General features: G+C 33.6%; 1 protein-coding gene across 1 annotated transcript in view; it reads right to left on the bottom strand.

Moving 5' to 3' along the window:
- KCNH8 (potassium voltage-gated channel subfamily H member 8) overlaps positions 1–16,499 on the bottom strand; it is a 381,840-nt gene that overhangs the window by 67,478 nt on the left and 297,863 nt on the right. Inside the window, exon 11 of the mRNA XM_003772021.2 lies at positions 3,173–3,387. Within this exon, the coding sequence (XP_003772069.1) occupies positions 3,173–3,387 (215 nt within the window). The remainder of the gene's footprint in view (positions 1–3,172; positions 3,388–16,499) is intronic.

The raw sequence follows: 16,499 nt of genomic DNA, 5'->3' as shown, positions 1-16,499 counted from the left end.
CTCTCTCACACACACACACACACACACACACACACACACACATATATATATATATATATATATATATATATATATATATACACACACACATTGACTTGTCCTTGAACAAAGTCTTTACTGCACCATTTAATGGGTAGATTGCCATTCCCAAAATTTATCCAAAACTTTTTGGCTTTTCCAGTCAAAGATGAAGGAGAGAGAAGACTAGATAGTAAACTCTAATAACTTATTTGTTAAAACACTGAAATTTCCATTTCAAAGAAATTTCATTATTCCATGTCAGATTCCATCCTCAATATAGACAATACCATATAAATATTTTATAATATGGAATATACATTATATAATATTTGGATTATAGTAGTAGAATGAAGATTAATTTCACATCAAAATTTGCTTCTTTCTAGCTGATTGACCATGGATAGACTTTACTCTGGGACATTTTCTGCAAAATAAAGAGATTACAGGGCTTTTAAAACTTTTTCTATTACTGACCCCTTTATGCTTGAGTAAATTTTATGTGACACCAGGTATATAAGATAGGTATGTAAATCAAACATTGACTTATAATAAATCAAAATTCTGTGACCCCTCCCCGCCACGTTCATTTATATGACCCTATATGGGATCATGGCCCATAATTTTTAAGAAGTTTTGGAAAAGATGATGTTTTAGATTCCTCCCAACTCTATTACTATGCTCATTTTATATATGAAGAAGATCAGATAGTGTCAAAGATACTTGGTAGCTTTGTGATTTGGGGACAATTCAGTTTTTTAGTCTCAATTTTCTCATTTGTAAAATGTGGATAATAATAGCACCTTACTTACAGAGTTGTGAGGATCAATTGAGATAACTCATGTAAAGTGTTTTACAAATCTTAAAGCAAAACATAAAAATTATCTAATAATAATGATGATGATGATAATGAATATTGCTCACATTTTCAGCAATTGGTACTCATTAATATGATCTCTGATCCCCTAAATTATTCTGGCTTGCATCCTTCAATGTTCCTCACCTTATCATATAATGTCCTTCCTAAAATGTGTCCCTCCAAACTGAATCATGATACTCCAAATGTACTCTGTATAAATTATAGAGAGATTGTGATATGCCTCTACTTGACTATGTTTTTTTTTTTTTAAGGGAACTTAAGCGCTAGCCTTTTTTTGAGCATCCATAGCATCCTGCTGATTTGTTTGAGAATGTAACTAATTAAACCCTCCATTTTTTCACACATAAATTTATTGGTTCACCATGTATCTCATATTTGACCAAAATATAAGATTTAATCTTTTTTTTTTCCTGTGAAACTTCATCTTATCATTTGGGCTCACCCATATAGCCTATTGAGATTTCTTAGGGGAAATTCTTCCCCTAACATTCAGATGTTATCTTCCCTTCCTATCATTGTATCATCTGCCGATTTGATGACTCATTGAAATTCTTTAGAAACAACCATCAATAAATTTTCACAGAAGAAGCCACAGAAGACATCTGTGGCTGTGAAAAATAAAAGCCAACACAATCTACCAAAATATGAACAGAACAAGTCATTAACTCAACACATGGAGAGAATTCTAGGATTGGTACAGTGCCTAGTACAGATATTCTGAATCATGAATCTCAGAATGGAGGCCTGCTGTAATTACCATTAGCCCAATCCCTAATGTGTAAAATGAAAATTTAGGTAGTGCCATTTTTCTGCCAGAAAATAGATTTGAGGTTCAAAGCACAAGGCCAAAAAATAAAAGTCCCCTGGGAAAAACCCCATGAGAATCCTGATGTTGCTATGGAAATGGAACCCTAATAACTAACAAAACAGACAGAATCATAAGTAAAAAACAGAGGTCCTGGGCTTCATGAAGACAAATAGTCACCTAAACTCAGTGAAGCACGGTTGCTTTTACTCAAACTGGGCCATATCACTCTTTCTGCACTTGACAGCACATCCACCTTGTGGTTGCTAAACAATGTTATGTTTGCTCTGGTATGCCTTTCAACAACCATTTTTATTAAATCATCTGTCTCTCTGACACATCTAATGAAATCATGTTTGTGATCAGCTTAAGAAGCAAAGGAACACATATTTTGACAGCTAAGATGCATGTAGAAACGGAAACGTGCGTCTGCTATATAATTTTCTGTCTATGATATCTTCAACGCCCAAATCATACTTCTTCCTTTCTTTTGTGCCTTTGACTCATTTTTTGCACAGTCAGGAGTTAGAAGACCCTATGACATAATACTATCTGTAGCTGTATCTGTAGGCAGCTAGGTGGTACAATGTGGGTAGAGTGCTGGATTTACAGTTAGGAAGACTAAGTTCTAATCCTTTCTCTAGCTATATGGCCTTATTCAAGTCATATAACCTCTGTCTATCTCCTTATCGATAAACTGGAAATGATAATAAGTGTTTCATAGAGTTATTGTGAAGATAAAATGAAATAATATTTGTAAAACTGAACTGCAAATGCATTTTATAAATTCTGGCCATTATTATTATTAGTTACATTTCTTGATCATCTTTACACATTCTTATTACTTCTTCTTATCTATTTACACTTAAGGACTGTTGTTTAAAACACACACATATGTATGTATGTGTATATGTATATGTGTATATATAGAGAGAACGAGAGTGAGAGAGAGAGAACCATCTAGAGGGTCCTCAAACTTTTTAAATAGGGGGCCAATTCACTGTCCCTCAGACTGTTGGAGGGCTGGACTATAGTAAAAACAAAAACTTTGTCTGAGGTCACATTTGAACTCTGGTCCTCCTGACTTCGAGGCCAGTGCTCTATCCACTGTACCATCTAGCTGTCCCTACTCCTAATTTTATAGAAGCCACAAATATCTATCTCATTGGTTAAATGTCTTTGGGAAAGGGAGGCTGCAAGTCTTTTCACATATCAGCACATAAAAACAGAGAAGAAAAAGGAGCTGAATTCAATTGTAAAGACTTTTTTGGAGAAGGCAAATGAGAAACTACAATCACAGTATCTGGCCATTTAATCACTTAAGTAGTGACTAAATCCTTCCATCCAATGTAATTAGTTGGTATTTGAAAAGAGGTCCCCACATCTGTTTTTGTGGCGATAAATGAAACCAGGCATTCTTATCAGGTCCATGACGTTAATGAAAATTGTAGATGTATTAAAATACTTACATCGCTCTCATGACCTTCACGAAGGTTGTATGTGAGATCATGCTGAATATCTTCCACAAATTTGTGAGCATATTCCGGGTAAAGGTCTAACACTTCAAAGAGTCCTTTGAGGATAATGCATTGGAGATCACAGTAGGTAAGCGCCTTCACATCTGCATTCGTTTTAATAACTTGGTCCTTAATTGAGAGGTTTGCTCCAATTAAATCGCCTTTCCCTAAAACACATGAAAGGGGGGGAGAAAAGGCAGAGGGATGAAAAAATCTTAGACAAAACTCAGACTTTGAACTATCAACCTTCAATTCTCTGGAATAAATCTAAACATTAAAGAAGGATTTTTTTCTTCCTAGTACATAAGAACACAGTATAGAGAAACAAAAAGGGATCTAGCTGTGGTCCTGACAGGGTTTATTAAGAAACCCTAAGAGTCACTTGGTCAAAGAAAATGAACAAAGAATTTACAGAAAAAGCATTGTAAATCATCATGTACTGAATTGGAAAAGGTCTCAAATTGTCATGATGTGATAAATGCAAATTAAAGCTCTAGGGTTTCATCTCACAAATCTTCAAAATGACAAAGATAAAGATGGAGAAGTTGTAGAGGCCCACTAAGAGAATATTATTTTTATTATAGTTCCAACTATAAATGGGTTCAATGATTCTTAAAAATAATTTGGAACTATAGCAGAAATGAAGTTGCCCCTATGTCTCTAAACAAATACCCCCTGAGCCTCAGTATCTTCAATTGTAAAATAGCAAGGTTAAACTTTTAAATTAATATTCCTTTGAAGGCTAGATTTTATGATGTTTTAAATTGTTCCTATTCAGTTTGAAACAGAGGATCTAAGAGTCAAGGTTAAGTGGTGTAGTTAAGGTTGGAGAGACAGAAACAGAGAGAGACTCTTAGGGTTTCTTAATAAACCCTGTCAGGACCACAGCTAGATCCCTTTTTGTTTCTCTATACTGTGTTCTTATGTACTAGGAAGAAAAAAAATCCTTCTTTAATGTTTCTCTAGCAGATTGCTCCCTTTATTTATCCTCTCTCTTACTCATAGTCAGTATTTCTTCCTGTCTACTGGCAGATTCCCTTTTGCCTTAAAAAATACCTGTATCTCTTCCATGCTCAAAAAAATCTCTCATTGGATCTGTTCACCTTTTATACTTGTCATCCATTAGCTCTACCTGTTTTTCATTGTTGTTTTTTTTTTTGACATGAAATTCCTTGAAAAGGTCATCTACACTTGAAGCCGCTATTTCCTTTCATCTCACTATCATTAAAACTTTTTATAGTCTATATTTTAAACTTATCATTTAACTGATTTTGCTCTCTCCAAAATTACCAATGACTTTTTAGTTGGCAAATATAATTGATGTTTCATCTATCCTCATTCTTTTTGACTACTCTGCAGCTTTTAGCATTGTAGACCACATCCTTTTTTCCTTAATATTTTCTCATCTGTAAGTTTCCTTGATATTAATTATTCTATTCTGCTTCTGCTATCTGCCTAACTGCCCCTTCTAAGACCCCTTTGATGGATCATCATCCAGGTCATGCCCATTAAGGGTGTATCTTCACTGAGAATTTGTTCTGGGTCCTCTTCTCTTCTCCCTCTATATAATTTCACTTGGTGATCTCATCAATTCCTATGGATTCAGTTATAATCTCTATGGTAATGATGCTCAAAACTACTCATTCAGCCCTAACCTTTCTCTTAATCTCTGGTTTTCTATTGCCAATGGCATATTGGGCATTTCAAAATGAGCATCCTGTAGAGAGTTTAAAAACTACACACCCAAAACTCTTCCTAACTTCCCTGCTACTGTAAAATATACCACTATTCTTTAGTTCCCTGGATTTACAATTTAGATGTCATCTTTCACTTCTCAGTCTCATCCCTGTTATCCAACTATTGTCAAGTCCTCTTCATATAAATACCTCTTTCACTTCTCTTACCCTGCTACTACCCTGATATAGGTCATCATCTGCTTATATTTGGACTATTGCAATAGCCTGCTGGTTGTTCTGAGTTTTAACTCATTTGACTGACTTTGCTCTGTCCAAAATTACTAGTGATCTCTTAATTGGCAAATATAATTTATGTTTCATCTACCTTCAATCTTTTTGACCACCTTTAGTACTGTCCATTTTCCTTAATACTTTCTTCTCTGTAAGTTTCCTTGACATTACTCTATCCTGTTGCTCCTATCTACCTAATTGCTCCTTTTAAGACTTATTTGATGGGTTAACATCCAGGTTAACCCTTCACTGAAAAGTAATCAACATCAAAAACAGCAACATCATCATTATCACTATCAACAACTGTTGAAAGTATTTATATAATATTTTACGGTTTTCAAAGAGCTTTACAAATATCACATTTTATCCTCAAAAAACCCCTGGGAAATAAAGTTTATTAATGTCTTCCTCCCTAAAAAATTCCCCAGGAATGAAATGCTATCATTATCTCCATTTTACTGATATGGAAACTGAGGCAGAGATTCAGTCAGTGGCTTGCCTAGATTCACACATTAAGTGTTTGAGGCTCAATTTGAACTTAACTCTTCCTGTCCATGAGCTCTATCTACCACATCATTAGAAAATGCCTATGGTCTTTCTAACTAACTGTATAAATTTATCTTCCTATGGTAAGAGAGAACCAGCTCTGAACTCAAAATGAGTAGATGTTTATTAAAGATGCTGCCTCAGTTCTTCATTTTAGATGTTCCTAGAGGCGTTGTGTCTTTCAAGAATATTCTCAACTTTCTATCTCAATTCATTTCATAAAGATGTACAGTACTATGCTATTTCCAGAACAAGATAAAAATCACCATTCATATTAAAGTAGCTAGTATTTGTAATTTCTTTGGGGAGAAGGTGAATGGATTCAATTTAGCCATAAATGATCAATTTAGGAGTACAGTGATTAGGAAGTATAATAGTCATATTTTTCTCCTCAATCAATCAAGAAGTATTTATTCAGTCCCTACTTTATATCAGGCACTGTGGTAGATGCTAGGTTTAAAAAGACAACAGTAACAAATCCCCTTGTACTTATGTTAGAAAGAACAGTGGGTCACAAGTCAGAATGACAGAAATGAATTCCTTAATTTGTCTTTAAGTAGCTGACATTAGACAATTTATTATGCTTTCCTAGGCCTCAGTTTACTCACATATAGAATGAGGGAAGTAGACTGGATAATGATGGCTGATGTTTACATACATTATTTTCCATTAATTATTTCTTTGGATATTGTGTAATTTTGTAAAACTGGGAGGTAAATGCAACTGGTATAAAGTAAGGCTAGAGAAATAAAGCATTTTCCCTGGGTCACACAGCTGGTAATTATTTTAGATAGGATTTGAAATCAATGCTTCCTGACTCCAAAGCCATCCTTTCTGCCTCATAGTTCCTCAAAAAACACATTGATCTCTGATAACCTGCGTGATTATATTACTTTCTTCTCTTTCCTAATTAGAAAATTATCTGTTGGATAAAATGTATAAAAATGGTACATCTTTGAGCTATATAACCTTCACTTATAACTCATGCTTAGTTGCAATTACACAGGCAAATGTTTATTTCTTAAAAGAAAGTACCTTATAATAAATAAGGAAACACCATTACTTTCAAATAAAATGAAAACGTATAGGACACTCCAATCAGCGACCACCATTTTAACATATGCTATTCCAATAAGCCAGATTATGTGGATACCTTCTGGTATGGACCAAAGATCTGGGTGGTTTGGGCAGATTTATGGTATGGCATCTGTTTGCCAATACTTCTACCCTGCAATAGTGAAAACAATCATTAACTTATAGTGAGGATAGCTCTGTAGTTATAGTGCAGAAAGTTAGGAGAACTAAGGGATAGTTTTATCTCTGAACATTAAATGTGAGAACTTGGGACTGTCATTTCAGGTTTTTTGAGCATCAGTTTTCTAATTTTTAAAATGGGAACAATAATGCTTGCATACATTGCTTTAGAGAGACAGTGTTTTATAAATCTTAAAGTGCTATAGAAACGTAAGCTATGAAAATATTCCTGGCTGCATTACCTTGAAGGATTAACTTCTCCACTTGGTATCCACAGGTGACACTCTAAGGACATAAAAAAAGGTACTTATCTACTTTGGTAGAGAGAATTTTCTCAAAAGGGAGCTTTCTTCTACCAATGAAATTACAGATTTAATCCCTATCTCCATAAATCATATGAAAGTACATTTTAGAAACTCAGTCCTATCTTTGTTTTTCTTTCTGAAAAATGGCACAGCTAACTACCTCACGATAAAGTCATGCATTACACAGTAAATAAATGGCTAAAGAATATAAACAAAGGTCTTCTCTAGAAAAACAAAAGTCAACAACCATATATGTTGATATTGCTAGAAAAAATGTTTATCCATAAAAAGAAAAATGCAAAATTATACAACAGTGATGATGATGAAAGATGGGAATAGTGTTGGAAGGACTTTGAGTTGACAGGAAGACTATTACATTGGAGCTGTGAATTCACCCAACTCTTATGGAAAACACTTTGGAACTAAGCTATAAAAGAGACTAAATTGTTTATATCCTTTTGTGCAAAGAATCATAGATTTGGAACTGGAAGGAATCTTAAAATTTATTAAGTACAACCTCCTCATCTTCCAGAGGAGGAAATTGAGGCACGGACAAGTAAAGTGACTTGTCCAGGGTCATATAGCTAGTGAGGATCTCTGAGGCAGGTTGCTTTTGAGATGGCCAATAGTAATGGGAGTTTGCTTCAAGGATGGAATAATATCCCATATTTATCTTTCAGCAGGAAGGTATGGAATCAGGCAGATGCAATCTGTCTCAAGATGTGTTGATTTGTGTAATTTCTTTTTCTAGAAGAGAGGCTTCTTTCTATAGGGAATGGGGTGGAATTGAGAAATGACAGCAGTGTAAAATAAATCAATCAAACATGAAAAAGTCAAGTACTCATCAAATGGGAAGAGTGTTCTAAACAAGGAGAAATTGTTGTGCTTCCTAGATTGTACTTTTCTTAGTTCTGAAACATGGAATTAATCAATCAATTATGCTTCTATGTTCCAAGCACTAGAAAATAGTGATTCAAAAAATACAAAGCATTTGTAAAATCTGTGTACAAATATAAAATGAAAACAATTGTCAGTGAGAAAAGCAAATGTGTAGAAATTTCTAAAAGCAAGGAAAACCAGTATGTGGGTGGTGTGGAGAACTCAGGGACAGAATCATGTGGCAATTTATTAAAACTTTCCAGAGAAGGCAGGGAATATATTTAACAAGTAGAAAATCTAGTAAATTGTCGAGCACAAAGAAGGGCATTTCTGTGGAAGCTTACAAATTTGCGTTACATTGTAATAATCTTTTGGTATTTCATTATGATACTTTTCTAGTTAATCAAATTTAATGTTCACAATGTCAAAAAACTATGCTCTTTATTACAAGAGGACAAGAAAATATGAGCAAATTGTAAAGTTTGCAGTTTCAAATTTTATTTATATTTTTAGGAAGGTTGTTGATAGTTTATTAAGTTTATAATAAAATTTAAAAGTCATGTTGTATTTTGTTTAAAAGTTGTTTTTCAAATGTGATGTAAAAGAAAGGAATCTGTCTCAATAAAAGCTAGGTTTTGTTACTCTTCCTTGAAATATAAAAATAATCCTTGCTACTTAATAGAATTATAGAGTTAGCAGGGCCTTTGCTTCAAAGGTTATAGAACTAAACTTAGGAGAGGTAGTTAGGCAGAAGAAAATCTAATATAAAAAAAAGATAAATAAAAGGATTTATTCTCCTGAAATGTAAACAAATGGCAAGGCCACAATAGTTATCTCTTCTCTTGTCATGGTGGGGAGAAATGGGCTGTGAACTAGCAAATTAGAAAGAGATCAATGGATGGACTTTCCTTTGAGGAACTATAAGCAAGGAGTTAAAGAGAGAGTTTTAGGACTAGAAACAATGATAACTCCACCAGATTCTGACATTAAGCCATAGTGAAATTCTAAAAGGCTTAGCTGAACTTGGGGAATATCCAAGAAAGGTTTTGGAATACACACACATGCACACACACACACACACACACACACACACACACACACACATAAAAAACCCTACATTTTGCATATGTCTGTGTTTTCTATGTCTACCCAGGGGAAAATAGCCTTGGAGTTAGGAAACTTAAAGGTTGGTGAAAAACTTCGTATTAGTCACCAGTATTTTTTAACCCTTGCTCTAATTTAATATTTTAAAACTATAGCAATTAATAAGTATGAACTATTTAAAAATTCTATTTTTAATAAATAAAACATAATTTAGTAGAAAACCATGCTATGATTTTGACTTAATCATCCCTATGAGAAGCTTGTTATTTATTACTTAACAACGTCACTTGGATATCATCATCTACTTGACAGCTTTTTACAAAAATTGTTCATTGGATTCTCAGAGAAGGTGACCAGCTTTGTAAATGTAAAAGTATAGCTTGATGGTAACCCAATGACAATGATGTCGATGATAGCTAAGATTTAGATAGAACTTACTCTGTGCTAGACATAATGTTTAGAGCTTTACAAATATATCATTTGATTTATTTATGATTGGCATCAAATGTCTTTAAAATACAGTGCATAATTTCTGATCATATCAATGATTAAATACAAGCAAAATAAAACCACTGATATATTACTAAAAGATGGGATGGTTAGTGACAGAAGAATATCTTTGGATTCAAGAAAACCTGAGTTCAAATCTTTTCCATGACACATTAGGTGTCAAGTCATTTAGCCTCTCAGTGACTCTATGAGAAATGTATATAGTAGAAGGCTTCCAGAACAGAATATTCCTCAAAACAATGAAATCACAGGTCTAGGTAAAAATGTATTTTACTATATTTTTAAATGTACTATTAAAAGCAGCACATAAATTTCTTTGCAAAATTTTTGCTCCTTTTGTTCTGACGATAACCTAAAAGATCACCTTTGATAAAATGTTCCTATTTCATTGATGGACAAAATACTTCTTAGAAAATTAGGAAGTTGATTATTCTACAGCCAATTTTCACAAATTGACCTGTGGACTTGCTGTGAAAATTATAAATCAAGAGATCATATTACCCCCATGATGAAGTTTCCTTAATGACTGCCACAAGTACTCATTATTCCTAGAATGCTAGCATACACATGCTTTGCTGCTTTCTCTACTGAATCTTAATTCTCTAATGAGTGGTTAGGACAGTTTGACTAATATTTGTATAGAATAGAGGAGAATTATATCATAACCTGGTTTTTTACTGTATGCATTTTGATATAGTTTGAGTCAAATCATATAGCTGTAATGAATGAAGCTTAAAAATGTCATTTAATCCAAACTAGAAATGCAGTCATTCTTTCTATGAAATTTTCAACAAGAATCCTGCAGGAAAATGATACTTATATACATAATGATATGGGAAAACTTTCCCTAAAATTAAGCCAAAATCTGCCTCTTGTAAACTTTTAATTATTTACCCTATACAGAGTGTAAATTGGCTTCCTTTTCCAGATCAGCTTTCTTTAGAAACTTGAAATAGATATGCTTTTTTTAGTGCAGCAATGTATAATTTCTCAACAACAAAAAAAAAGCCTTGATAAGTTAGAAACACTAACTTTTTGGTAGAAGGGATGAACCAGTCCCAAGGAGGTTGTTACTATACTATACTGTATACTATATATACTATACTTACTATATAAAGAGAGGATTGCTTACTTTGGATACTGTAGAGGCTGAAACTCCAAAAAGGTATGCTTGAATCAGACTTAAGACTTAAGGCTAATTACCTATTCAATGTGAGATAATTGCTCTATTAGCATATATTTGGATAATGGCTCTGGTCACCATTGGTGCTTGCTGAATGTTTGGTGTTAAGATAATCATAGGCAAGGATTGGAGGGGGGCAATGTGGAGAGAAGCCAGAGGCATTTGGTGGCAGGACAAGGAGGAGAAAGGCTGGAGACTCTGGACTCCAGAATCCAGGATTCTGCTTGCCTGCCTTCTCCACTTCTTCCCCTTAAGACCAAGGACTTTAATTTATCCTGACTCTGGCTGACCCCGAAGCCCTCCAGGGAGCTAGCCTGTACTTTACAGGATACATTCTCATCTGTCAAGCAAGATTACTTTTAAGATCTTCTACATGTAGCATGATCAGTATTCTGAATGTGACAATTCTATTTATGAAATTAAGGTTACGTTGTCTTTTTAGACGTCATATTTAATGTCAACCCATATTTAGCTTAAAAATGATGATGGACACAAACTGAACTATTAATCCAAGTCTCTGCCATTTTATATTTGTATAATACTGTTAATATTGTTTAAAGACTGGATCATCCTATCTTGCTCAGGCTAAAAAGATAGAGCTTATTTATTCATGGAACCATTCAACAACAAACTTCTGAGCTTGAGACCTTTTAGCTTCAGCTTCCATGGTACCTGGAATTACAGAATGTTTCATCATATCTGTCCATAATTCATTTTTACTAAATGAATTAAAGGCATTATGTTTGTCCCTGTTAATTGTCAAATCACTGATGACTTTTGGCATGAAATCCTGGTTGACCTGGTTCTAAATTTAGTCTTTTCCATCTCAAAATAACTAGAAGTGTAACAAATAAATTAGACTAAGAATATGTAAGAGAGAGAAAAAGAAAGAAATCTCTTCAAGGAAATTCTCACTGAAAACTATCAGGTAATTTGAAGAAGTGAATAAGCCTAAAGAAAAGTTGCTAATATATTGAACAAATACTGCAAGACATAATATTTCCAAGAGAAATCTCCAGAAAATGCAATACTTTTTAATCAGCATAAATAGAATTCTTCACTAAAAGAGAAGAGAGTGGTTAAATAACAAAAGAGTGATTGGAAATCCTAATAAAATAATGGAATGAGGAAAAAAAGGGAAATTAGAGTTTACAAAGAAAGGCATGGAAAAGAATCAAAGGCTTAAAATATAACTTGAGGAAATTTAGCAAATCAGTGGATATTTTGGAAAAAAGCCCCAGAGTACAAGGAAGTCCAAGATTCAGTGATAGAAGAAGAATTTAATGAAGCAAAATCAAAAGAGCAAAACTGTAAGGATATATCTGTATAATAAAAAAAAGTTACTGGAAAAATGTATCAGAGAAATACATTTTCTCTTAGAAAACACAGTGGACAAAAAGTCTGAAATAGCCTCTTAGGAAATCATAAAAGAAAACATTTTGGAGCAAGAGGCTAAAGTACAGTTAAACAAAAGTTACAGAATGCTACCAGAGAGGAACAATGGATTTAATTCACTATTAAGTGTGATTACCAATCCCCAGAATCCTTTTATCAATGAGAAGATTTTGTAAATAGCCAGCCATAGAAAGAATGTGTTTCAAATAACTTCAGTGAGAATTACTTAGGATTATTATGACTAGAAAAGAGCTAGACAAAGATATGTATAAAGTTAAGTTAAATTTCTTATGTCAAAGAATAATTTATCTTGCAAAATGAACATAACTATATGGGAAAAATGATTTTCATAGATTTAGTATCTATGAAGCATTCCCTAAAAATTCGATCTTTTGAAATGAGAATACATCATACATAATAGCTCAATAAAAATAAATTAGTTTATGTTGAAAAGAACATAAGATCATAGATTAGAGCTAGAAGCAAGGTTAGAGACTATATAGTACAATCATTTTATTTTGAAGTGAAAATCCTACCTTGTCAAAGGGTTATTGAAGAAACAAAGATATAAATTCTGAGTGTAGGTTTTAAAAATCAGTATTCCAGAGGCAGCTAGATAGTGAAATACCTACCACTAGATAGAGCACCAGCCCTGAAATCAGGAGGACCTGAGTTCAAATCTGTCCTCAGACACTTAACACTTCCTAGCTATGCGACCCTAGGCAAGTCACTTAACCCCAATTGTCTCAGGGGAAAAAAAATCAGTATTCCTTCCTCAAACCCTTCAGTGAAGGAAAGATATCCTTATAACTCAGAAGGCAGAGTAGGGAGAAGGTAATCCTTATGAATGAATAAATAGCAACAACAGAAAACTATTAGGCCCTTATTATGTTTTAAGCATGATGATAAATGCTTAAGATATAAACATAAAAGTGAAACTAACTCCTGCCTTTAAGGAGTTTTTATTAAAAAGGGAAAAAATTACACATAATGAGGAATTGTAGCTAAAAAGGCTTATTTTGTAGTTAAAAGTTATAAGGATGTTGGATAACCAGAAGAATAAATTGACACATCTTTCCAGTAGCAGAGACAGTATTGATATAATTATGGCTCCAAAACTGGAAAGTAGGAAAGGAATTGTGTGAGGAACGTATACGTGTAGCCAGAAGGCAGTTGGCAAGAAAACAGCATAAGAAAAGGAAGCATGACTGAAGCCAGTTTAAAAGAAATAGTCCATGTGAGGTAAACACTGATGAAGGCAGTAACCCAAATGAATTCAAGCATTGAAATCAGAGTAATATCCTCTAGGACAAGGTCTCTAGCCTACTAAGATGGCATCAGAATCTATTATTAAAAGAATAAATTTATTTGATTGAATCTAAAGAGAGATGATTAGTGTTCTAATTCTTCCTCTCTACCAGATTTTCTACAAGTATCTCCTTTTGAGGAAAATGATAAAACTATATTTAAACTTCAAATCAAAATGATACTATTGCAATAAAGATGTAGAACAATAAAAGAAAATAATGAAAAGGGAGGTCCCTTTGCCCTTCCCATTACCCCATTTTGGTGACATGTGTCTATTTGCTTCCACCTGCCAATTGAGACCTAAAATGATGACTAAGAATTAGAAAGAAATGGACTAGTAATACAGACACAATGAGAGGTTAGTGTTAGTTCTATCTCTTAATACTGGTGTGATAAAGAGGTTTCATTTCATCCTATGATGTAATTCTTACAATAACCTATTGTAAAATTGAGAAATTGAAGCATATTAACAATTTTTTTCCAAAGGTTCTTGGGAGCCTCAGAATCATTAGCCTGAGATTTGCAATCATATTTTCAAATTCCTTGTTTCACAATATTTTATGTTTATCCTTTATATTTATCCTCTTATCTTTAATCAAAACATTTTTTTCTTTTCTCCCCACCCTCATCAACAAGCTATGAAGATACAAATATCTGACTGATTATAATAAACTCTTGAAACATATTAGAGACAAGTTTCTTTCTCATTTAAGCATTTACAGATTGTAGCATTAGTGTTTAGCAAAAGAGAAGATGTCTTAGAAGAGATAACCTTTGAGGTTGTCAAACTGGAATTAATTATGTGCAAAATTACCTGTAAATTTCTTGATATTTCTGATAAAACCAAGGAGAGGTGTGGGTGTGTGTGTGTGTGTGTGTGTGTGTGTGAGAGAGAGAGAGAGAGAGAGAGAGAGGGAGAGGAGAGAAAGAGAGAGAGAGAATGAAAGAATGAAAGAGAGAGGGGGGAGGAAGGGAGGGAGGGAGAAGGAGAGGGGGAGAGGAATAGAGGTAGAGAGAGAGGGGGGGAGAAAGAGAGAAATTAAGTTTAGGGGGAATGGGGTATTGAACCTGTGAATTCATATACCATATGGCTGGTAAACTCTTTCTTCCAGATTGATATGTTTCATAATTTATAATCTTAAAGATTTTAAGTGCTGAAGGCATTTAAAAACTAAAGGGCTTACCCAGTATTGAATGAATGTGTGTCAGAAGTAGGGCTTGAACCCAATCTTTTAAGTAGTCAGAATACATTAAATTTCTCACTTATATTATTTCTTAATTCTCATTAGGGGCTTCTCACCCTACAAAAATTAAAGGAAAAGAAAGCACAGCAGATAGGTGAATAGCACAGTGTTAATTCTCATGGCTATTTTTTCCATATAATTAATCTGAATTGGAAAATTGAGAACGCATATATACGTATGTGACTGTTAAAGATAAACATCATCCAAGACACATACTACCAGAGAGTAGGGACAGTTTGGATATTGAACTGGTATCTGGCACATTACAATCTCTCTGGAAGATTTGAGGGAAAATGTTGAGGAGATTCACAAAGAATTAGAAAAAAAAGGCAGTTGGCTGTACAATCCTATATTGTAGAGATTCACAATCTCATTATTATTTATAACATATATTATGAATCCAATTAGGTATTCAGTGATTTCTTTTTACTCTTTTTAGAACCTGAATATATATGTTCTTACACAAAGTACATATTTATACATGTTTATGTGTATATATTCATTGTGTATATGTATTACATATATCTATACATAGGAAAAAATAATTTTTTTTCATATGTTCTTTCCTAAAAGTCTTAGCACTTATTTTTAAGTCATTACAAACTACTAAAATGGTTGTGTGTACATATGTATATACACACAATAAATACATGTCTATATATATACATATACAAACAATATACATGCACATGCATTTATATAAATATCTATACACACATACATGTGTGTATGTGGAGAAATAAGTATGTATTCATACACAAATATATATGTTTGTACATACATATACGTACACATACCTGTAGGTGTATATATGAAATAATTGTTTTGAAAGTAATCCTTGAAATTGAGTGAAAGCAATAAGGTACAGATTGCTTGTCTTTCCAAGGACAACTCAGAGAATTCTAGAGTTCACTAGAATCCACATGGTCTTCTCTGAGCTTGGGAATGAAATGAAAGTCAGGAGGTCCTAAATTCCAATTCTGTTTTACTGAGTGTGGTCCTGAATCAGTCCCTTTGCCTCTTTTAATCTCAATTTTCTCATTTGCAAAACAGGGTTAATAATAACATCTTCTTCAGAGTGTTGTTGTGAACATCAAATGAGATTCAGGCTCTACAAACCTCCCAGTACCACAAACAAATGAACTAATTTGACTTACAAACTGACTTACAAACACAATGTGATCCCTGACTCAGCACTCTTATTAACACTTTGCATCCAATCTGTTGTCAAGTCTTACACTTTCTATCTTCACAGATCTTTCGCATCCATCAATTCCTTTTCACTCACATTGGCTGACCGTCCTCACCTTGCATCTAGACTACTTGACAGTCTTACTATTGTTCCCCCCTCAACTCTAATCTCTTTCCATCATTCCAACTGATCTGCTCAGCTATCAGTTTTTCCTAAAGTTTAGGGGTACCCATGATAACCCCATGCAATAAACTCCTTAATACCTTCAGGAAAAAATCCAAAATCCTCTGCTTCCATCTGAAGATCTTCATAACTTAGTTCCTTATCTCCTTTCTCTTTCTTAAATTTTATTCCTCTCCGTGCAGTTTTACAATCCAGCTACAACAGCCCTG

This window comes from Sarcophilus harrisii, chromosome 5, assembly GCF_902635505.1.
Source record: "Sarcophilus harrisii chromosome 5, mSarHar1.11, whole genome shotgun sequence".
Classification (NCBI taxonomy): Eukaryota; Metazoa; Chordata; class Mammalia; order Dasyuromorphia; family Dasyuridae; genus Sarcophilus; species Sarcophilus harrisii.
This window is presented reverse-complemented; position numbering and strand designations above follow the sequence as displayed.